This window comes from Neovison vison, chromosome 3, assembly GCF_020171115.1.
Source record: "Neovison vison isolate M4711 chromosome 3, ASM_NN_V1, whole genome shotgun sequence".
Classification (NCBI taxonomy): Eukaryota; Metazoa; Chordata; class Mammalia; order Carnivora; family Mustelidae; genus Neogale; species Neogale vison.
Window position 1 is genome coordinate 65,777,054 of NC_058093.1, and position 23,705 is coordinate 65,800,758.

Consider the following 23,705-nt stretch of genomic DNA (forward strand, 5'->3'; position numbering starts at 1 on the left):
TTTTCAACAAACCATTTTCCTGATCGGTGAAAAGCGTTTTAAAGCTGATTTTTGTCTTCCTGTCACGTGAGTGACTCCCTGGTGTTCTCAAGTGTATTCTCTTGTCCATAAAAATATGACTCATTCCTAACACAGTTCTATTACCCAAGTGACCTCTGTGTCTTCATTCCTGCCTTTCAGTAAAAAAAAAATAGGTTTTCTGGCAGATTTCATATATTTCATGTATTTCTTTCTCTGTTCCATATATGTCATATCATTCTCTCTGCTAATAAAGAAATATCAAAATATTTTTATTTGAAAGTCTGCATTCAGAAAATAACCTGTCATATCGCATACATTTTTCATGCCCAGATGTTTACTCATCCGTTTTCCTCAAAGACCCAATAAAATAGTCAAAAAGCCACAGTCTATTTTAAATTAAAATGCATGGCTTTAAGGGCTATTTGACATGCAGTAATTATTTGTGTAGTCTTCTAGCCAAGCATAGAAATTGCCAATGTCTCTGCCCTTGAAGGAAATGAAGTGTGCAAAAAATTTCAAGCAAACATGAGCCAACTGTGCACACAAAAGGAAGGCTGCATAAGAAATTCACTGTGTCTCTACCTAAATTTCCCCTTGACTTGCCACAGATCAGCATGTACTTCACCTCTTTGGCACCAGTTAAAATCATCAACAGATGAGCTTTCCTGCAGAGGAGGACTGACGTGCCCTCTCACAGATGGTCAGCATCACATGTTGTGGTAATGGCCAGACCGCCATGAGCATAGCATATAAAAACAGTGACACTCAGGGCAGTTCAGCTCCAATTGCTCTGTGTTTAGAACTGACTCTCTTTCAAGATGGATTTCCTTCATAGGAATGGAGTGCTCGCTATTCAGCATTTGCAGAAAGACTATCGAGCTTACTACAATTTTCTAAATTTTATGTCCAATGTTGGCGATCCCCGGAATATCTTTTCTATTTATTTTCCACTTTGGTTTCAACTTAATCAGACAGTTGGAACCAAGATGGTATGGGTGGCAGTCATTGGGGATTGGTTCAATCTTATTTTTAAATGGTAAGCCTTCTATTTGTTTTATTTTGCGTAATGTTTGTTCTTAAATTTGTTCCTAAATTTGTAGCTTTGGCTTAATGATCACATTTCAGATGTGTGTAGTTTTACTTGGAAAATCTTTCAAACATGTCAGTTAATTTGAAACACCTATTCATAAATCGAACTTACAGAAAGCATAGAAATGTATACTTTATCTGATTGATCAGTAAATTCCAAATCCTGTAAAACATATGCTGTGATTAAATAAGAAGTTAATTAAATGAGCAGCACCATAATGAAAAGATTGATAATTCTAGGAACCACTTGGATATCCCCAGTCTAAGAATCCAAAGCATCCACAGAAATTTCCCTACAAGGAAAAAAGTCCCTCTTTTTACTGGAGACTAGGATGTCAAAAACTCCCTCTATAATAAGAGACATACCAGAACCCAAAGTCTCTTAATCATGAGCTTTCCCTGTCAACCCTCTGTTTGACTCATTTTTATAGGAAAGATCACTATTCCCAGTTAAGCAATAGTTGTGTGTTTATATGTGTATGCATATTTATATTTCTTTAAATACAGGATATTGTTTGGTCATCGGCCTTACTGGTGGGTCCAAGAAACTCAGATTTACCCAAATCACTCGAGTCCGTGCCTTGAACAGTTCCCCACTACATGTGAAACAGGTCCAGGTAAGCAATTACTGCAGCCTTGAGTTACTAAAGATATTCCAACAGAGAGTCATTATGTGTGGTTATCACCTATCTGCTATATGATATTATATAGGGTATTAAAGAAAATGTCATGAGTGAGGATGCTAAAAGTTCATAAACATAAAAATTGCTAATGAAAAGGCAAGAAGTTTTATGAATGACCATTCTGTTATATGTAAAAGGGTAAATCAGGGACTACTTTCCAAATGATTTTATATTTTGCATTTATTTCTTGGAAGAATGTAATGGTTTGATTCTAAAACAAACAAAAACAGTTAGCTAGAAGAAATTCCCAAAGAACTATATTAAAATCCTAGAAATGTTGATTTATCTGTGGCTGAGCAACTTTCAAAGTTATTATGGATCTTCTGAGAGTGTCATGAATGAGGTAAGAACTTCCTGGTTTTACTATTGCCAGTAGACATTGTTCCTAATCTTAGAATTTTTTTCTTTCAAATGTCTTTATTTTTTTTTTTTTTTTTGCTTATATAACATATAAGTAGACTTCTCGGGCCACTTCCTTTTATAAGTTAAGATTCTGTATGAGTGTGAAATCTATACTATGAAAGTTGATAAGATTATGAAAATGTTTTTAAATACATATATATGTATGAAAATTTATTTTCATACTTTAATTTGTGAGACTTTAATTTATGAGAATGTGTGATAGTCTCATAATTTATATATATGTATATAAATTTATATAATTTCATACATATATAATATATAATATATATTTCATATATATACATATATACATATAATTTCATACATATATATAATATATGTATGAAATTTTATTTTCATACTTTAATTTGTGAGACTTTAATTTATGAGAATGTGTGATGATGTACCTTAGCACAGTTTGTTACATAGCAAAAAATTCTTGCCATTTGACATCTTGAAGTATATTTAGTATACTGAATATGTAAGTTCTTAATGAATTCTCTGAATTTATTCCTTTCTTGCTCCCATAAAACTATACACCCATCTGTTATATTATTTATCTCACCATGCTATAATTAATTCTTCACATATATATGGCTCCCCTAATAGGCTGTTCCATTAGGACAGGGGTGCTGTGTATTTTATCTTTGTGAAACCACTGTGAAATGGATGGATGGATGGATGGATGGATGGATAACCTTTGAGACAACTGAAATGCTACTTTGGTTTATCCCAGCACTTCCCAGGATGTTCTACCTCATAAGACATTTTCTGGAGAAAAAAAAGAGAGAAAGAGATTGTATTCTATCTTCACTCCCTAAAGATTTACAACTCACATAAGGATATAATAGGCTCTGAAAAATCCTGTATAAGATATAACTTTAAAAGAACTTGGTCTATAAGGAATAGGCTGTCTTTGTTTAATGTAATGTTTTTCCAAAACAGAGTGGTACTTAATCTGAATAGATCTCCACTTGGTAAAAACTCATGGCAAGCATCAAAGCAAATTATTATTATTATTATTTTTAAATCAAGCAGCATAGGAAAGACATTCTGGAAATAGAAAGGCTGCCAGGCCTTTACAGCTTCCCTCATCCATTTAATGACAAAGACACCTGTCGCAGTGGCCAGGCACAAGGTAGGCCCAGAGGTAGCTGCTAGAACATGGCAGTCCTTTGTAAGTCAGTTGGTAAAGCAGAACATAGTAATGATACCTTTCAGATGTCTGACTTTCCAGCCCGAGGAAAATGAACTGATTCAGGGTCCAATGCAAGTACTTTAACTTTCTCATCAATCAAAAATAGGCATGAAAGACATGGAGGGCTGGGGCAGATTTTGGTGCAACAGCCCATGTTCTTAATTAGCCTTGAACATTTTGATTTCTGGTATTGTGATGAACTTGAAAAAATCTGAAAAAATGTTTCTTGAAAGTGTTTCGAGGGTCCGTTTGACTCGGTTTCCTTTATTTCTACCTATTTCTAAACATTACATGTAGCCTGTGGTTTTTTCCCGAGTTCTGTGTCACTTTCATGGCTAATATTCTACTATTTCTGATACCAATACTCTATTAACCACCTTTCAAATGGATTAGCACTTTGTTGTTGCAGGAAGCCCATCTGGCCATGCAATGGGCTCATCGTGTGTCTGGTACGTCATGATAACAGCTGCCCTGGGCCACACTGTCGGTCGGATGGACAAGTCGTTGACCATGTACCTGTACAGGTCAGCCTTGCTCAAGTTTCTGCGCCACTAGAATGTGCAAACAAAAAGTCTTGAATACAGAAAGCCTTTTAAAAATTTACTTTGGCATATTTTTCGTTGTTGAAATGTGCTTATTCTCTTCGATCATAGCCAAAAAGCAAGATAGATAGAAAGTTAATAGTTTGCTTTAAGATAATGCCCTCGTTAGCTCAGAGCTATTGCCACATTATAAGGTTGGAAATGTTTAATTGATTAATGACTTGCCGGAAGTGCCTTTAGGTTTCCATAATACAATAATCATTTTGGTAGCTCATAAATAAGTCATCTAAAATTATATAAGGAAGTATTTTTGCATGCATATTCCCTCTTCTAAGATTAACGAGAAGTTTGGGACTCATAATTCCCCTTGAATGTATCGGCTTAGAAAAATTATGTTTCCTTCTTTGAATAGCCAATGTTTTTGACATCAATAACATATATTCTAGCTTTAAAGACTATACAGCCTTTTAATTAAAAGCATTCTAAAGGCAAACTTAAATGTGAATCTTAGTAGACTTAATTTTAGTAGAATCATAGTGTTTAGAGAGACCTGGAATTTTAATATTAGATTATTCATAATTCTTATAGGAATTGGGATATTTCCTTCTCTTTTCTCCTGAAGTACTTAACTATCATTAAAACAATTCTGAGCACCACTTTAATCATACATTATTAGGCTACCAAGATAAGATTTGTCAGTTAATTTCTTAAAAAATACTATAACATATACCATTACATTAAAGTTCTTCTAAAATTTAAAAAAAAAAATTTCCAAGATCCATCACATATTCTACTTTTTAGAGTAGTATTGGACAATATAAGAAACCACCAAGAAATTTGGATATTTTCTAAGTTTATTCTAATGAGACCACAACCTATACACCTTAATATGTTTGTTATCCAACCCCAAACATCAAGTCAGAAACTATAATTTAAAGAAATTAATATTTTCTATCTATGGACAGGTTTTCAAAAGAGAATCTAAATAAGCCTCACCTTTTCCCTGTAGTGCATTTCTTCTGCAATCTTCCAGACCTTGAGAAATGTTTGTTTCTTTTTTTTTTTTAATTCTATAATTCCCTTTTGGTTTTTATTTTTTTTTATTTTTTAATTTTTTTTATTTTTAAAGATTTTATTTTATTTATGTGACAGAGATTACAAGCAGGCAGAGAAACATGCAGAGAGAGGGGAGGAAGCAGGCTCCCCGCTGAGCAGAGAGCCCGATGCGGGACTCGACATTTCCTTTCTTCCATCAATATTTATTGAGTGCCTACTCCTTATCTTAATACAACCAAATCCCTGTTTGTTCTTCTCCCATAAGGATAACTTCTGTTTACTACCTTTTGGAAAGTCTCATTTCTTTCTATTTCTTAGTTTTTCAATAACCAGTTTGGTCCAGTTATCAAGAACAAACATTCAGCAGCAGAACTCCAAGCATTCTTATAACTGAATATTGCTAAATCTTTATTAAAATTATGAGCTTGGACTACAGTATTTTTGAAAACTTTTTGAAAATTGCTGCTTCTAATCAAAAGTATATAATGTCTAAGTCAACTTCCTAGTCTCATTTTCTATATGTCAAAAAGCAAAGAATTGGGACTCTTGAGTGTCTGTGAAATAAAGCCCAATGAAAATTTGCCCTTGATGAAATGCTTTTGTTATATTCATCAGAGTAGCAGCTGCCTCTCCAGTGAGTTTTCTTGAGACAGAAAAGAGGAAACACATACAACAGAGAGTAAAAATGTAAATGATCCATTCTAGGTCATTCTAGATATTAGTAATTCCCCCAAATTTGAATTGCCCATACTCCATTAAAATAATTTTCAGGTTGTCAAATTAGCTTCCTTTTATAGCACTTATTAAAATCTCAGGATATTGCACTGGTTAAGCTTAATGCATTGCTATATGTAGAAACCTCTGTTAAAGATTTTCCAATCCTATGGAGCACATGAAAACATTCTGGGGGGAAAAAACAACTCTAAAATCATAACGTTATGTCACAGTTAGATGGATTCCTCTGAGAAAGATCATCTGGTGTCACCCCCTGCGTTTTACAAGTGATACAATTTCTTTGCTTTTTATGTTTATATGTATTCTTTCATCGTAGACTGACCTGGTCGTTTCTTTGGAGTCTTTTTTGGTTGATTCAAATCAGTGTCTGCATCTCCAGAGTATTCATAGCAACACATTTTCCTCATCAAGTTATTCTTGGAGTATTTGGTGGTAAATATAATCACTTACCTTGAGTTGCATCATTGGAAAACTTTAGTGTCATTTGTTTTACGTCATCAGATTCTCCCAGGTAGTCAGTACCCTGGTCTCAGGTAACTCTGTCAAAGCACTGATACCAATGCTGCCCTGGGAGCATAAGCGGTTCAGTACACCTCTCAAATCCTCCATGTACATGATGTGCATGGTCTCATTCGGTGAGATGGGGTTCTCTGAAGTGTGGCTAGCACCATGTCCAACTCCCAAGCTATCAGCCCAGACAGGGGGCTTGTGTCTTGGTTTGGGGGACTTCATAATGGCCCTCCAGGCTGTACACCATGCACTCTCTTCAATACACCTGAAGTGATTATTACATGACCAGGGACTTCATTGAGCAGCTGCTTTGTATTCTTGAAGCAGCAGCCTTCTCCATGATTGAGTTTCCACCATTCAACCCCACACACCTTTCAAAGGTTCTCTAGTTAATGGGCTTTGGCAATTAAAATATTAATAGCAAGCACCTAGATCAGTGCTCTGCCTATCAAGTGTTTATCACCCACTGCTGCAGACTCCTGTAAGATTCACTTGTGCTAACATGGATGGTATAAAGAGCATGGGGCAGGTATTTTAGCTATTGCCTAGGGAAAGGGCTTTGGAAAATGAATAGGGTCTAGACGTCTAATAGCCTTTGATCATGAACATGATGGCGAATTCTTTAATACAGAGAGGAATGATTCCCGAGGGGCTCAAGGGCACATGGTGATCTTCAGTGTCTCTTTCTAATCCCCAGGCATGCTTGTGGCGGAGGCCTTTGAACACACCCCAGGCATCCAAACCGCCAGCCTGAGCACCTATCTGAAGACCAGCCTCTTCCTTTTTCTGTTTACCCTTGGCTTTTACCTGCTTCTCAGACTGCTTGACATTGACCTGCTGTGGTCTCTGCCCATAGCCAAGAAATGGTGTGCCAACCCTGACTGGATCCACATTGACACCACGCCTTTCGCTGGACTCGTGAGGAATCTTGGGGTGCTCTTTGGCTTGGGCTTTGCGATCAACTCAGAGATGTTCCTTAGGAGCTGCCGAGGGGAAAACGGCTACAAGCTGAGCTTCCGGCTGCTCTGTGCCGTGGCCTCGTTGATCACACTGCAGCTCTACCATTTCATCAAGATCCCCACTCATGCAGAGCATTTATTTTACATCCTGTCTTTCTGTAAAAGTGCATCAATCCCACTGACTGTGGTCGCTCTGATTCCCTACTGTATTCATGTGTTAATGAAACCGAGTGAAAAGAAGATTAATTAGAGCTGTGCCGGGGCTTAGTGCTCTGTGGTCCCAGCATGACGCTCCTCCTCCATCCTACAGCAGAACCATGGAGCAGTGGCAGGCAGGAGGCTTCCAAACAGAGATCACAAAATGGCGGACACAGGCCCCATGGCCCATCCCATCGTACCTATGCTTAGTTTGGTCTCACTGTGGTCTCCCCCACACCCCCATTTTAAATTAGTTGCCAACCAGAATATTTGACATAAATATTATTGTTTGGTTTGAAAACCAGAATATTTGACACAAAATTCTTAATTTCTGTATTTTTTTTGACACAACAGACAATATGACACCTCAGGGTCTGCATTCCCACCTAGAAACAATCTACCATTGTTGACCAATTGCCCCAGTAAGAAGCAGCATTCTCCATTTTCTCACAGTCCCAACAAGAGCCTCAGTGTCAGTTACCTTCATCATAGGAAGGTCAGGCCACTTATAGCTCCTGTGGGCATTTTAGTGGGAGCCCCCATCAAATCCAATCCCCTTAGTTTTCAGATAAGGAGAGGGAGTTTCATCCCGTTGTGAAAACACTGGCTGTTGTCACACCATTGTCAGAACAGGAAGTAGAACCCTGAGTTTTCTCATGTGTACTTCCATCACGTGTTTTTGTTTCTTCATTTTTAAAAAGTAAAAATCTGTTAAGAGTGAATCCTTCTGTGATGATTGCCATGCAAATTAGCTGTTTTTCCAGAAATGTCATTAAAATCCCACATCCTGTTTGACTTACCCCATGCAGGGTGCTGATGGGGCCAGTAATGGCTCTAGATTTGGCTACATATCCAGGGGAAACAGGTCAGGTTACTGTCTGGACTTGAGCTTCTGCTTAAGTTCTAGTATCTGTTTTACAGTAGCACTTTCTAGTATTTCAATAAATGTTGCTGAAGACCCTCTGCTTAGAACATTATTTACCAATCTTTCAAAGCCAAGGAAATCAAGTGCTTTCCTCAAGGTCATGCTCCAACCCAAGAAAAACATTATTGGTTTAATCTTTATGTATACAGAACTGTGATGAAAATCTATAGCTTTACTTTAAAAAATTATTATTGAAAGAATATTAATATTATACTAGAATTTCTCAAAAAGAGTTTTTCTTTGCTTCTTTCTTCTCATTGGATCTCATAATTCTGGGCTTTAAGTCAATAATTATGTCATTTCAATCACATACATTTTGAGTCAGATTTTGCTACAGATCCTAGTTACCTATAGTCCACCACAATGTTCAATGTTTTATGTAACTTTTCTCAAGAATATCAGTACATGAATTATTTTAGATGATGATATATTAAATCACCCATAAATATTGAAAGCATACCAGCTGAAGCATGTATTATTTGGCAATATATTCGTTGAGGATAACAAAACCTCTAAATATCAAAGTAATTATTGTTTCCTTTCTAAATGTATTTTTAAAGTATATGCTGTTGCTTTTATAAAATATACATAGCAGCTTTATCGTTAAAGGTAATCAAACTTGGTTTCAGTGGTCAGGTGATTTCTAAGCAAGAAGCTTAAGGATGACGAAAGATTATTTTAAGAATGAATTGTCTCATTTTAATGGGACATTTGGGGAAAGGAGAAAAGAACGTTCTTAAGGTGGTGACCCTTGGTCATTGGCTAAAGTCCACCTCAATTGTCCTCAGAAATTCACTTCAATCCTTTAACACTTTACGATGCATTTGTCTCATCTCATATTCTTCTGCGCTTGTCAGAGCTCATTCTTTTCTGGGATCCCTTTTCCAAAGCTTTATTTGAGATTAGTAATGTTAGTTTGGAGGAATCCTCCATCTCAACAGAGACTCAGACTGCTGTCACCAAGCATGAAAAAAACTGTGGCATTAACAGTCGAGGGATTTGCTCCAATGTTGACTCCACTGTGTAGCCCTCCTCGGTTCCCAGAGAGAAATTCTCTTCGGCCACACATAGTGAGTGCTATCTTTTGAGTGACATGTGATCCTCGGAAGGGGAATACGATGAGATGTAGGTTTATTTTCTATAATTCATCCCCAACAATTCCACCCCTATCTGCCATAAAGCCTGAAAGTCCCCCTGTGATTAGATTTCCCTTTTTACTCTAGTTCATGTCTCCCGGAGGGATCCATCTGGTGGCAAATTGCTTTTGCAGTAGAAACTGCTTAGGCAGCAAGAGGAACAGCTTCTCACAGCCTTACAGAAAATGCCTCCCTTTAATAATGATGGAAAAAACTCTTGTGCATCCAATTTATTTGCCAAACATAAGTGGAACTGAGCTTGTTTGACTCACTGTTAATATATCCATATATTCAAAATATCTACACATCTACATATTCAGGAGAAAAATGTCAATATCATGAGCTTTCAGGATAAGAGCATCAAGACAAGCGACTTGAGAAACTGTCCAAACATATATTTGAAAAGAAAAGCAAAGAAATTTATTATTGCCGATACAAGCTCTCACGATGAGTGTTGAGTCCCTTTCCTCTGACAACCTATTGATTGGACATCTACCTTGGAAGTTTAAACTGGTGACCTCTCTAGACCTATTTCAGTATAACAGAAAGAAGATTTTTAAAATTACATTGTAAGATGCCCTTGAAAGTTATATGTCTGAATGCTTTACACGTATTTACAATCTATAAATAAATTCAAGATCAAATTGGTACATACGCATACCAAAAACCTTGACATAAGAGAAAGTCAAAGACTTGGTTTTAAAATGTGCCTCATCTCTTAAGTATTACGAAACTGTATATTCTAGTTCTCTTTAACAAAATTTACAATGATGGAAATGTTCTATACCTGTGCTGTCTAACACGGTGGCCACTAGCCACATTGGCTCTTGAGTTCCTGAAATGCAGCTAATGCAACTGAGGAACTGAATTTTAAAATTTTATTTACTTTAAATCACTTTGAATCTAAAAAGTCATGTGTGTCTAGTGGTTCCTGAATTGAATAGCACAGATCAAGTTGCATAGTGCTTCTTCCTGAGGGGGGGGGGAAAGTATTTTTATATTGTCACTTGTCCACAATCCTGTGTGTGAGACAACATGAATGGTACAAACTAACTCCTTATTTTATTGCTCATATAACATGGACAAGGTATGTTCCCCCCAGCCCTGAGATCTTTAATTAACCCCTGGAAGTTTATTTTCCAGATGAAACTAATAATAGTTACTGTTAACAAGGTATGTATGGTGATAGAAAAATCCCATTGTGAACTTTACATATTAAAAAAAAAAAAAATCAGCCTGTGTGGTAACTGAACATTTCCGGGGCTGGAAGGACTAGAGTGTGCCTACAGAAAGTGAACAGTAGACTCTGCTGCATTTCCCCAGGAGACCCCTGCAGATCTAAGATGCTCTCTGTGCACAGCCTCCTTCTCTCTCCCTCTGGCCTGTGAACTCAGACCACTTGGACTTTCTGGACCCTTAGCTCTCTGTTGCCTCCGATCCAGGGCTCTAGGCTCCCTCTCCCTGCACTGTGTCCTAGAACCCTCGAAAGGCCACAAAGTTGGGTAGAGTTTTCCCTCATGACCACATTCTGGAAGTTAGGATGACCTTCTGACCAAGTTTTCCTGCTTGTCTGGGGCTCCTGCACCTGTACGCTGTATACCAGTGCTTTCGTGCATATTCAGAAACTGGTCTAAAAAGGATCCCTAGTGTCCAGTTGTCCCTGCAGATTTTGCCCTACTTAAATGACTGTTCTGACCACACTGCGAATTGCAAATAGTCTTCTGGATGAATATGTGGACCTAAGAGCTGTCAAGAAACCAAGGTAGTGTTTTAAATTTTTCCTCCTTCCCTACCTTTAATGCTTTCGGATAGCAATTTCACACTGAAACTAGTGTGGTGCTACATGTTAATTTAAAAAAAAAAAAAAAAAGACTTCTTTTTTTCTTGAAAAGAATTGTGAGCAGCAGGAGAGGTATACAAGAAGCAACAACTCCAGAAACTTCTGCCAAATGACAGCGACTTATGGGAAAACAAGAAAACAAGAATTAGAAGTGCTTCATTTTAGCTGTGCAAAGGACGAGAGCAGTCTCCGTCAAATTTGGGGGTGGTTTGGGGTGGAGCACGAGTTACAGTCCTTGCTAGTCTTTGATGGAGATCACAGTAATGACTTGAGAGGAATTACATCTCATTTCTTTGGCAGCACAGAAGTGATTGCTCTCCAGGAGGGAGAAAATTCAAAGATTGAGGTTATGAAGGTGAGCGTAAAGCTGATTAATTATTTTCTGTTTTGAATTTTTAAATTGCTTAGGATTTTTTTTTTTCTTCTAACATTTTGCCACGTGATACTGAAAAGGAATCTGTCTTCAGCTCAGAAACCGTGGTATTTCCCCAAAGAGATGCCAGGACGGGGAAAGGTAATGAGAGAAGAGCAGCAGCTGTCGTCCTCCAGGGTGGGGTTTGGGGCACAGATCAGGGCCCACCAAGAGGAGCCTTCGCTCAAGGAGCAGCACCTGAGCCTGTGTCCAGGGCTGGCTCAGGTGAAGCAGAACCCACTTCCCTGGGACAATCTGTATATTCTGCAGGAGCAGCAGGCCATATGTGTGTCTGGAAAAGAAAGCCAGAACTCATTAAGATGAAGAGCGTCCTTCCTCTGCTAGCTGTCACCTGCCTGTGCACATCATTGGGCCAATCACACTCTAACTTCTGTTCAAAGAACTGACTTCTTCCAGGATTCACTGTGTGTCTTATGAACAGCCGTGGCCAGATTGCCATCCTTGCTCACACATTCTGCCATTAATGGAGGGTTTACTAAAGGTAAACCCTGTATTTACATGTCACTGCCTTTCCTAGACACCACCCTTGCCTTCAAGCTCAATAATTCCACGTTAAAACATCTGGTCCTTGAGATTTCTTTTTCTACAGAATGATTACAAACTCTACCTTTTTTAGATTTTTTGAATGAAAGCAATGGTAGAGATGTTGCTATCTTTCTAATGAAGCTTGCATTGACTTAACAAAGGGAAAATAAGTATTCCTGTCTGACTTTGTGAGACTTTATTGTGCATCTTATTCTCTTAGCATTGAAATGTTGATGCCTTCGCTGCTCGTGCTGGCCAATCAAGAGGCAGTGTCACATATCCCCGTGTGGATCCCAAAGGGGATCAGATTGTAGAGGGGGAGGTGCTAGAAAATTCTAGGACAGATAGATGTATGAAAGACTTTGAGGAATTTGATAGCAAGCTCCCTGGACTGGAGTCATTAGGCCTGCATTCTAGTCTAGTCTAATGGGTTTCTAGATCTGACCACTGTGTGATGCTGGGTGGTCAGTTAATGTTGGAGGTCTCGGTTGAGTAATTTCTCAAGTGAGTAAAAATGAGCTTAGAATGAAAGGTTCATGCATTCCACCTCTGGTATTCGTCACCCCTGAGGGTCTCATTCAATCAAATTGGAAGAAGAGCCGGAGCATATTAAATTTTACTTTTATGCAATCAAAAAGACTGTAAATTCTAGAAATTAGTCCATGTTTAATTTGCTACTTTAATAAACAATTTTAGATTTATATAATACATTTCAATCTTTAAAACATTCTATTCCAATTAGAATCTGATTTTTATAGCTATGAAAAGAGATGCATGGAATAATTTAATTGATGTTACTGGGCCAAATTAACATGAGAATATTCAGACTGCCCGCTCACCTATCTTACAAAAGAGAGACTATAATCAAATTACCAGCTCCATTTCCCCTTCCTCACCATCCTAATGAGGACATTTTTCTTGCAGGTAGAGATACTAAGGGGTTATACATAATAACATAATAACATATATACATAATAACATTCTCCAGCTCAAACAGGACCCCTCCTGTCTATGCTTATATTTTCTCCTGAATCTCCCTGGGTGCCTTCCTGACAAATACTCTATTGTGCTGGAGATGCAAGGATGACTCAAGATGGGTCTGAGGGGTTGGAAGAATTGGGTTGAGACTACATCTAGATTAGATGGTAACATTATTGCCCATCTCTTCCAACCCACCCTGTTTCAAATTCGTCCTCTTAGTGAATCACTTTCTTTTCAGCTCTGGCTATATTGTGCCAGTAGAATCTAGATCATTCCCAGACTAACAACAATTTCTGATGTGAGGGGACAAGAAAGCATGACCACAAAACACAAGTCTCTAAGTAAAAGCCTGCTTCACTAGAAGCATAATAAAGCAGGATACCTGGAATGTTCCTGGAAAATCACTAGAATGAGCCACAAGGATTTCCATCCAGTGATACCTCCTTTTCATAGCATTGACATTTGAAAAAGACTGTGATGAGTTCTTTCTTTCAACCGATATTTTTGAACTACCTTTAGATATCAAGGTCATATTTTAAGGTTATTTGAGCAAGGTCATAGTTTAAGGTTATTTAAGCACACGTCAGTATCTCAACATGGCGTTATTTATACTTACATGTCAGTAAGTTTATTAGCAAAACTAAAAGTATTAAGATTGTGTTCATCCATAATTAATGGCAACATCTAAAGCTACACTAAATACTTCAGTGGCTGAAACAAATGAGGGGTGTTTCCTTTCCATGCAGCAGGATGGCTCCCAGGTAGGCTAGAGTAACTGCTCAAAGATGTCCAGGAATCAAGCTCAGCCCATCGCCTTGCTCTGCCAGTCACGGTGTGTGGCTTCTGACCAGATGACCACAGCGTGCCTGCTGTGCCTCCAGGAGAGAAGAAATAAGGAAGGAAAACAGCCTTTCTTCAACCCAGGCTTTGTTCCAAAAGGAAGAGCCTCCAAGGAGACTTGAGTCTATATTTTTTTTCTTTTAATTCATGAACTACAGAGAAAGAGAGAGAGAGAGAGAAGCAAACTCCCTAGGGAGCAGGGAGCCCCATGCGGGACTCAATCCCAGCTCCCAGGGATCATGACCAGAGTGGAAGGCAGATGCTTAACTGACTGAGCCACCCAGGCACCTGAGCCTGTATTTCACTAATCATAATAGTTTCATCCGGCCTCCCCTAGCCTTAGGGGAGGGAGTCTGGAAAGGTAAAGACTTTACTTTCCAACCTCTGTAACAGAGGCAAGCAAGGGAAAGGGATGTAGTATTGGGTGTAGACAAGCCAGTCTATGAGACCCATCATAGTGATTTCTCACATATTTAACAGTAAATGCAACTTATGGCTGCATTCCTTACCTACAGCCTGCTAACTGATTTCATAGTAACATGCAAAAATTATAAGGGCAAAAGACCTTCTAAATTATAAAATGCTTTGTGCATGTTATCATGGGGTAGATATAAACAATTAACTGAATTTTCATCTTCCGAGAAATTTTATTAAAACATCGCTCATCTCTTCGTTGATTCCATGCTTGGTGTATTAGGGATACATACTCCCGACACATAAATGCAGAGTAGCTTCTTTCTTTTCTGTAATCACTCATAATGACTTTAGGCACTTGTTCTGTGTCACCTTGAGTGAACATTTCCCTTTCTACCTCCAGCCATTCTGCTGTTCTCAAATTTATCCTTTTGTATCTGAGAGTAGGAGCTGTACCTGAATCATACAAAGGAGGAAACTGCCAATTTACCAGCTGTGCATTCTTCCTTTTTCTCCTGCACATTCTGTCTTCTTACTGATTTATTGGATTGAGTTGTTGCACCCAGACAGCTACATGCCAATCACGTGTACCCTGATTACTCATTATGAGCCTTAGGATACCAGACAACTCACTAATGAGCACATTATAATGCTGGCCAGTGCTAATTAGATGATAATCATGTGCACTGCTTTATTTACAGTCTATCCATTTAAATTAATTGGGCATTTAATTGAACACAGTGTGAAAGAAATTGGAATTGGGTTTTCAAGTTTATTTAAGTTATTTTCACTTCCCATCTCTTATAGGCAGGTGAAATTATTCCCTTGATCCGGACATTTAGAGCAAATATGAATGGAATAAATGCTTATTTTATAATGATAATGATACACACATATATGTAAATTTATCTCAAGATGTGTTTGGAAACAGCAACCAAATTTGCAAAATTTTTTTTTTATCTCCAACATACTTATGTGACCTGATTACAGAAAGATTCTGCATGCATAAGAGATATTAATCAATCCAACACTTAGCTGGAAATACGAGGTGAGATCCTAAACCAACCTGATGGGAATGTTCTGGTATTTTCTTAGGATAGGACATTTACATTTAATTCATGAATAAATATGTGGCAAACTGTACCTAATTGTGATCCTATGTATTTTCCCTTTTTCATGACACAGTATCCAAATATCCCGGGGTATACATTTTTAAATGAGTATATAATTGTCCAAAACCGCATGAATGAATGTATTCCTGAATTCAAAGTGACCTTTCATTGAAATAATTTCCTAAGAGCATATGTAGAGTAGACCCAGAGTAACTATATGGAAAAGGTTTCTAGACAAAATAATCCAGAGGCCAATTCTACTTTTTCCCTCAAATAATAGCATATCTGGTTTGTGGTCATCTGCTCTCATGCAGTTTGGAGAGGTATCAGATGACTCAGAATCTCTTCTCTAAATAAGCTAGGAAATGTGCTGTCCAATTGTTTATAAGAACTGTTCGTAGAAAAAAACGCATAAACGGTTTCTCTTAAAATAATTGGAAGAAAACATGTCTTGGGAAGAGAACTCAAGGGGATTAGATCAAATGGAAGTTTTTGCAGTTATATTGTGTTTCATTAAACAATCTTATGTTTTGTTGACTCAAACAGGTGAATCAAGTAAAATAAATGATGTAAAGAATTTAAATCACTCTGATAAGGGTCAATATGATTCTGTTTGTAACAATCAGACAGAATGTTTGATTTTTCCAGGTCTTACCATGCTGCTTGTTAGTCCAAATGAGTCCAAATCTTTAGCTGAAACAAGTTTTACCAAGTTTCCAGGGATGGTATAAGAACATGTTCCAAGGGAGAGGCTGGGCTCGTGTTTTTATAAGACCCAAATTGTGTAGAAACAATGGAGGCCCAGACCAGGAAATTCATGGAAGTGGATATTCTAACCCTGTCTTTCCAATATGGTAACTTCTAGTCACATGTAGCTAGCAGGAACATGACAAGGGGCTAGTCAGAGTTGTGTGGTATTTTAAGTATAAATACACATTCGATTTTGAATACTTAATATGATGAAGGAAGTGGTCTTATTAATAATTTATATATTGATTACATGTGATAATAATGTTTTGTATATATTGGGTTAAATGAAATATATTATTTAACATTCTTTTCACCTGTTTCTTTTTTCCTTGCTGTGACTAGAAAATTTAAAATTAAAGATGTAGTTTGCATTAGCAATTTATATTTTTATTGGAAGACACTGCTCTAACTTAATAGGTTAGTTATTTTGGGGCTGACAAATTACTGACTACTTGTATTAATTTAAAATGATTACTCAACCAAAATGCATTGAGCTATCACTTTATACCAAGTACTGAGTAAAGTACTGGGAATGTATTTCCTTTCATGTAGATACTGAAACTGGATTTGAAAGACAAATCACAGGAATAGGAGAGTCCAGAAATAGATTCACCAGGAATCCCACTTCTTATAGTGTATTCTAAATTTCTGATCACAAAAGTGAGCATGGTTGTCTCTTCCTGCATTATTCAGAATAGATTGGAAACAATCTTAAAGTTCAAAGAAAGGGGACGGGGAAAAGAAAATTTGTTGAGACCTAATGTTTATCATGAAGCCAATGAAATGATAATATGGACCCATGTTTATTCTTTTCATGGAATGCTGTTCATTGTATGTTGTGTAGAAGTGAGTTTCTGATCATTATGGGTGGTATGATGCCATCTGTCCATCCGTGTGTGTGTGTGTGTGTGTGTGTGCCTCCAGCAGGTTGGTTTCCTGAGATTTCCTTTCCTAATCATCCTGGAGACTCCTATCATCACATTCTTTTTTTTTTTTTTTTTAAGATTTTATCTATTTATTCAAGAAAGAGAGAGAGTAAGCAAGGGGCAGAGGCAGAGGGAGAAGCAGGCTCTCCAGTCAGCAGGGAGACTGATATGGGACTCAATCCCAGGACTCTGAGATCATGACCTGAGCCGAAGGCAGCGGCTTAACCAACTGAGCCACCCAGGTGCCTTCCATCACCTAATTCTTGAGTTAGATCACCTGTTTCCTAGGTCCCATCTCTTCCTCTTTATTCATTTACTTTGATTTTAGGGAAAGCCTCCTGTGGGGAGGGAAAGTTTTGAAACTTTACATGACTGAGAGTGTCTTTAAGCTTCTCTCATTCATGAGAACAGTTTTCTGGATATGGAATTCTAGGATGGAAATAATTTCCCCTTAGAATTTTGAAAGCAAATCTTTACATCTTCTGACTTTTAGTGTTATTGTCAAGAGATTCTGTGTCATTATAATCCTTTAGTATATATAACATATCTTGCCCTCTGAAAATTTGAGTGTTTTCTTTCCCCAGTTTTCTAAGATTGCATAATAGTGTGCCCACAGAGGATCTTTACTTATTTATTATATCTGACATTAGTTGAACCCTTTCAGGTTGTAAGTTTATATTCTCCAGTTAAAGGAAATATCTTCAGACCACATAATAATTTATTCCCCTCTAATCTTTCTTTCTAGAACTGCAATTAGCTAATTATTATACCTCCTGTTCTAAAATTTTTCTTTTTTTTCTTTCTACTTTTTGGCTCTATATTTTTGTCCCACTTTCATGGAAATTTCCCCAATTTTATCTTCCAATCCTTTTACTTTTTTTCTCTCCTGTAAAAATTAAATACTTGAGGTTAAGGGATGAGTTTGATCATAGCATGAACCCATCTGAAAACATTAGAAATCACAGAAAGACTTGAGATAAATGTCAGATAGAACAGAGAAAGCAAGTACCCCTATTATCTGAGAAACATTAATAATGTAAAATTGCAGAAACCAAATCCTTTCCAGTAATATAAGACATGGGATAGATATGGAAACACTGGCGCGCCCTGGTGTTGTAAAATAAATTTGCAACTTTATTTATTTCTATCTTTTTAAGGTTATAATCCTTTACCTTGTCACTGAGCCTCAAAAACAATTGCTTTCCCACATTATTTCAAACCCTCTGCTATCAACCTTTTCCCACTCATCAATAACTTTCAAGTACCTTATTTGAAAAATGATTCTTACTCATTCATTTTTCACACCCCACACATTCCACTCCAGGAAACTGGCAACCTCCCAGCACAGAGCTTATGTTCTTCTTTGAAATGCACACTTAAACAAATGGATTTTGGTTTTCTTTCTTCAGTATTACAGGATGAGCATGCATACTGAAAAATTTAATTCCTTCTTTTTTTTTTTAAAGATTTTATTTATTTATTTGACAGAGAGAGATCACAAGTAGGCAGAGAGGCAGGCAGAGAGAGAGAGAGGAGGAAGCAGGCTCCCTGCCAAGCAGAGAGCCCGATGCGGGACTCGATCCCAGGACCCTGAGATCATGACCTGAGCCGAAGGCAGCGGCTTAACCCACTGAGCCACCCAGGCGCCCAATTTAATTCCTTCTTGCAGGCATCTTCATTCTGCGATGTTATTGTCCCTGCCATTTTTCATGACTTAACTAGAGTGCTGACTTAACTAGACCGCTGTCCTCCACCCCCTCCCTCCCTGACTTGGCAACCATCAATTCTTCTGACCTAACGAATTAACTTACTAAACCACCTTTATGGTTATTTACCAGGAAATATGGGACAGACACATAAATAATATACCTCAATATACAACAGCGCAGGCTTAATTTGTAGGCAAAATTTCACTTGTTGGCAATGGGAAGGAAAAAATGTGTACATGGAGTACATCTGGAAAGAGCTAGAGTAGAAGACATCTTGAAGGCAGGACAACTTGATAGGAACTGCTACAGAATTTTTCACTTCGGTTGTCAAGAGCTCTTTTTTGTTTTTGTGGTTTTTATTTTTTATTTTTTGGGGTGTTCATTTTAATGAACTCTTGCTTTTATTTAAATAGATGGGAATATCTTCTCATCTCATTATGTACATTTATTGCCATTTTTAATGTTTTCCAAACCTTTTCTTTGGCTCTGTTACCTCTAATATCCTTGTTCTGGGCATTCTATTGCTGTCATTTTGATTTTTGTGTTAAAATATTTCCTCAGTGCCTGGTGATTCTCAACAATCTATTCCTATGGAAGAGAGTGAGATACTGAAAAGCCAAGGGGTACATGTTGCTGGGGGTGGGCTTCACCGTAGAGTAATCTGATTGGGGAGTTTCGTTGGAGGATCTCTGCCCCAATAGTCTCTTTTCTTGGATTAGACAGTTTCCCCAGAGGGTAATCCTAAAAACTCCTGCCAGAAGAAGAGGGAGCTGGAATTTTTTTTTTTTTTCTGCTCATATATAGCTTCATATTCAATCCCTTTGTCTTCAGCTGTCCCTTCAAATGTGACTTGTGTTTCTAAGTGCAAATGAGCTTCCCCATCCATCCCCAGTTACTTTGCTAGAATTACAGAAGGGCAGCCATCCTGCTGCAGGAGTGTGTACTTCTGTTTCCATACAGGGGCAACCAATGTGAAGGGTGGTGACAAGGATTAAAAACCTGGGTTAGAGTCTCTATCCTAAGCTGCTGTCCTTCGTCTCTTCAAAGTCTATTCATGAAATGAAAACAGTGCATTTTACCTTGCTGCAGCTTCATATAGTGTTATACAAAACAACAAAAACAAAACAAAACAAAACAAAAAAGCCACACTGGTAGATTCTAGTGCAGTAAATGTTGACGTGATCACCCACCTACTACACTCGGAATCTATAAATCCACACTCCAAACTGGTAAGTCCCTGCAAATACTCGCTCTTTCTTCCTCTCCTAGCCTGAGAGTATCCAGACTATCAAAGCCCTCCTTTACCTATCCTCATTCTTAGAGATGAATGAATCTGCTTTCACTTGCAAGAAAACTTAAGTGAGGAAATAGTTGGTTGTCGATCCTCCTGTTATCTTCACACAAGCTGGATCCCGGTCCAGCTTGATAAACCCTCACTGACTGCCCATTAGTGTATTGGGCTCTGTGTACACTGAAGTTTTAAAAATGCAAAGGATAGTGCTCTGGCCTTGAGGAATCCAAAGTCTCATTTGTTCTGACTTCTTGTTAATTCCCATGTAGTTGGGACTGGCTTCTGCATGGAGAAACCACTGGGTAATGGCTGAGCACCTGCTTGACATTGGATTTTCACTCATGCTAACCCTAGTTTCTTTCATTTTCTATATACACATTTTAAAAACTAAGATATTATTGAAGGTCATTAGAAATTAACTTAGATCCCAACATATGACAATGTCTGTAAAAGTAAAATATAATCATTTCTCCTTAAAGAAAAAAAAAAAAACCTGGCCCTCCTGTCATTGGTGCATGATCTGTACATGAAGTTCTTTGATCAGATCAGCTGATGGGGGCTCCTGTGGTGACGAGTTTGTAATAGGCTCCTTTCTGGGCCATCAGTTCTTCATGGGTCCCCTTTTCAATCACTCTCCCCTGTGACATGACAGCAATGATATCTGAATTTTGGATGGTAGACAAGCGATGAGCGATGACAATGCAGGTCCGACCTTCTCTGGCCTTGTCCAGGGCGACCTGCACTGTCTGCAAAGAGAAGGCGGAAAGTGATGCAAAGACACGTTTGTTGCCCGGCCCAACATCGCAAGAATTCTGCTGAACATTATGTGAGTAACATTGCAGTTCTCCGGAGTTAAACCCAAAGGCTTGACAGGTGGGAAAAGATGGCACACGTATTTGCTGACTGCAAGGCATCAATGATTTCAATTGCATTCACAGGCTGAGATATTTCACTGAAGCAAGAATGAAGCACACTAGAGGTCACTGGAGTTTTAAAACACTTGGTGGTCTCGTTGGCAAAAATGAAACCAAGGAAACCATGTAAGGTAGCAGTTAAGCGGTCGCTCTGGATACTGATCTTCATTGAGGGCATTTTAGTTCTCTCCAAATGAACCCTGATTTTTAAGGAGTTCACTATAAATGGTAAATTTCGTAATTTTGCTTTGTCCGGTTTTCATTTTCATGCACGCTGCACCTTGGACACCACCTCTTACTTTGTGTTGTACACTGTCTACCTGCTCTGCCATGTAACTTAGAAATTATAAAATATGAAGTGCCCAACTGATGACCCAGATTATTGTATTTCACTTAAGAAAGCTAATTACTTACCCTTGGAAAAGTGTCACCTAGCCTAGACAGTCTTAAAAACAATTCTTATTTTAAAATTCAAATGCCTTTTTTTTAATTTGAAACAATCTCATTTTGCCTCACTTCCCCTCGACTACTGTCTTTTTGTTCCACCCGGTAGTGCCACTTATACCGTCAATGAATCAGAAGATTGAAAAGAGTGCCTTTTTATAAGGGCATATATTACAGCAAAAGACTCATTTATAATGATCTAAGACTTTAGAAAATCAATACATACCTTTTCGCTTTCTGTATCTAAGGCAGAAGTAGCTTCATCTAGCAGCAAGATTTTAGGATCTCGTACAATGGCCCGAGCAATAGCAATACGTTGTTTCTCTCCTCGAGATAGCTGAGACCCTTGGGCCCCAACATTAGTTTCATATTTCTGGAAAAGGTATGGTAAGTTTGAGACCCAGAAACAGTCATTGTTCCTATGCTGGATGGAGCCCACATCAATGACCTCACCTTGGATTTAAACAATTTTTTTTTAATTGGGAATAATAAATGAGTCCTTTTCTAAAGGATGTCAAGTCCATTTAGGGATATAAGAAAAGTATGGGGTTTGTTGGGAAACTAGGGGATTTTTATATCCCTTTGTCTGCATTTATTTTAGGTTTGTATTATTTTTTTTTTCTTTCTCCCTGTCTATGAGATCTCTGTGATTTAAGATTCCTGATTTCCAAACCCTTATCTGGAAGATCTTTCCAAGGTGGAATGATCCTACCAATGCAAGGGCCCTTTGAGAGATCTTTTGGTCCATCCTCTTACTGGGAAGGCATCATTCTGGATCACAAATTTATGTGCAAATCCCCACTCTGCTGCTTACTAACTCTGTGAGCATGAACACATTATTTCAATTTCTTTGAGCAGCCAACTTGTCTGTAAATGCAGACACTAATAACTAGTTCATATATTTGTTGTTTTAGGTGAAGTTATGAAGGAAGATCCCTAGCTAGACGCCCAGCATGGCTACATAAAAAATAGTTAACATTCATGGAATATTTACCATGCACTGGGTATTGTGTTAACTAGTCCAGGAAGATGATCCTTTAACATTCACAGAAATAATTTTCTCCCTACTTTACAGATTACAGATTTAGGCACAGACAGGTAAGAAGATTGTGTAAAGACAAATACAAAACAGTGAAGGTGAACTCTACATTCAGGTGTGTCTTATTTCTGAGACTTTGCCCTTGACCACTACTCTCCCTTTCCTTCCATAACAAGCATGTTTCCTCCCTGTCTCCCTTGCCTCCTGAAAAATGCTAACCAGCCAAGAGAGATTCCTGACAGCCTGCTTTGTCCTAGTGGAGAAACAGTGCTCAGTGAAGGGTATGATGGGTAAGTCTGTATGAGAAAGAGGCTATAAACCGCCTCCAAGCCACTGTCTCCCACAAAATGAGAACATGTTCAGCAAAGATTCGCGGAATAAAGGAATCTCAAAGGAACACAGGAGCTTTGCTCTTCATTCAGAACACAACCACCAGTAATTTCCACATGCTTGTGGCTTAACGTTACCCAGGCTAGAGCCAGGCTAAGACTTAGGAGCCCTTGTGAAAAAGAACAAAGGAAAAAGCCCACCATAAGAGCACAAATTTTAGAAACATAATCACTTACAAAGAAAAGCAATTTTCCAGTGATATCTAAAAGAGGGGGAAAAGGTTAAAAGTTTGGTTCCTAAAATTTTGTCTCCATGTGTTAGTTTTCTTTGTGAGAAACCCCCACGAGGCTCTTGGTGGATGGAACAATGCAGAGTCAGTATTGTACTAAGTTCAAACTTGGCTCTGGAAGAGTGAGAAGCACGAAGGCAGGTGCAAGTCCCCGCACCATGCGCAGAAGATGCTGCCAAGTAATGCCGTCATGACCATGACGATGACCATAATGATAGCAGCAGCTTTCTTTGGATGGCTATTATGTGTATTCTCCCATTTTAATGTTGTTTTGCCAATGGCCGAGTCTCAGAAAAGATAAGAAATTGTGCCACATATAACCAGCTAGGGAGTGGCAGAGTTTGAGTTCAAACCTCTGCCTGCTCCAAATCTCAGGATTGTTTCCCACCTTGCTCCTTGAAGGCTCAGTGTAGT

General features: G+C 38.2%; 2 protein-coding genes across 4 annotated transcripts in view; one reads left to right on the plus strand and one right to left on the minus strand.

Annotated features, from left to right (window-relative positions):
- The first annotated feature begins 839 nt into the window (after positions 1 to 839).
- G6PC2 (glucose-6-phosphatase catalytic subunit 2) lies at positions 840 to 7,445 on the plus strand. Its single transcript, XM_044240931.1, has 5 exons — positions 840 to 1,057; positions 1,618 to 1,727; positions 3,803 to 3,917; positions 6,043 to 6,158; positions 6,934 to 7,445. Exons 1-5 carry the CDS (start codon positions 840 to 842, stop codon positions 7,443 to 7,445), a joined length of 1,071 nt encoding a protein of 356 aa, XP_044096866.1.
- A 12,623-nt stretch (positions 7,446 to 20,068) lies between these two features.
- The window catches only part of ABCB11 (ATP binding cassette subfamily B member 11), an 85,137-nt gene continuing 81,500 nt past the window's right edge, over positions 20,069 to 23,705 (minus strand). For all 3 annotated transcript variants that reach the window (XM_044242275.1, XM_044242274.1, XM_044242273.1), the window contains 2 exons: positions 21,860 to 22,006; positions 20,069 to 21,021 (listed from right to left, as the gene is read on the minus strand). In XM_044242275.1, the coding sequence (XP_044098210.1) occupies positions 20,821 to 21,021; positions 21,860 to 22,006 (348 nt within the window). In that variant the 3' untranslated portion in view covers positions 20,069 to 20,820. The remainder of the gene's footprint in view (positions 21,022 to 21,859; positions 22,007 to 23,705) is intronic.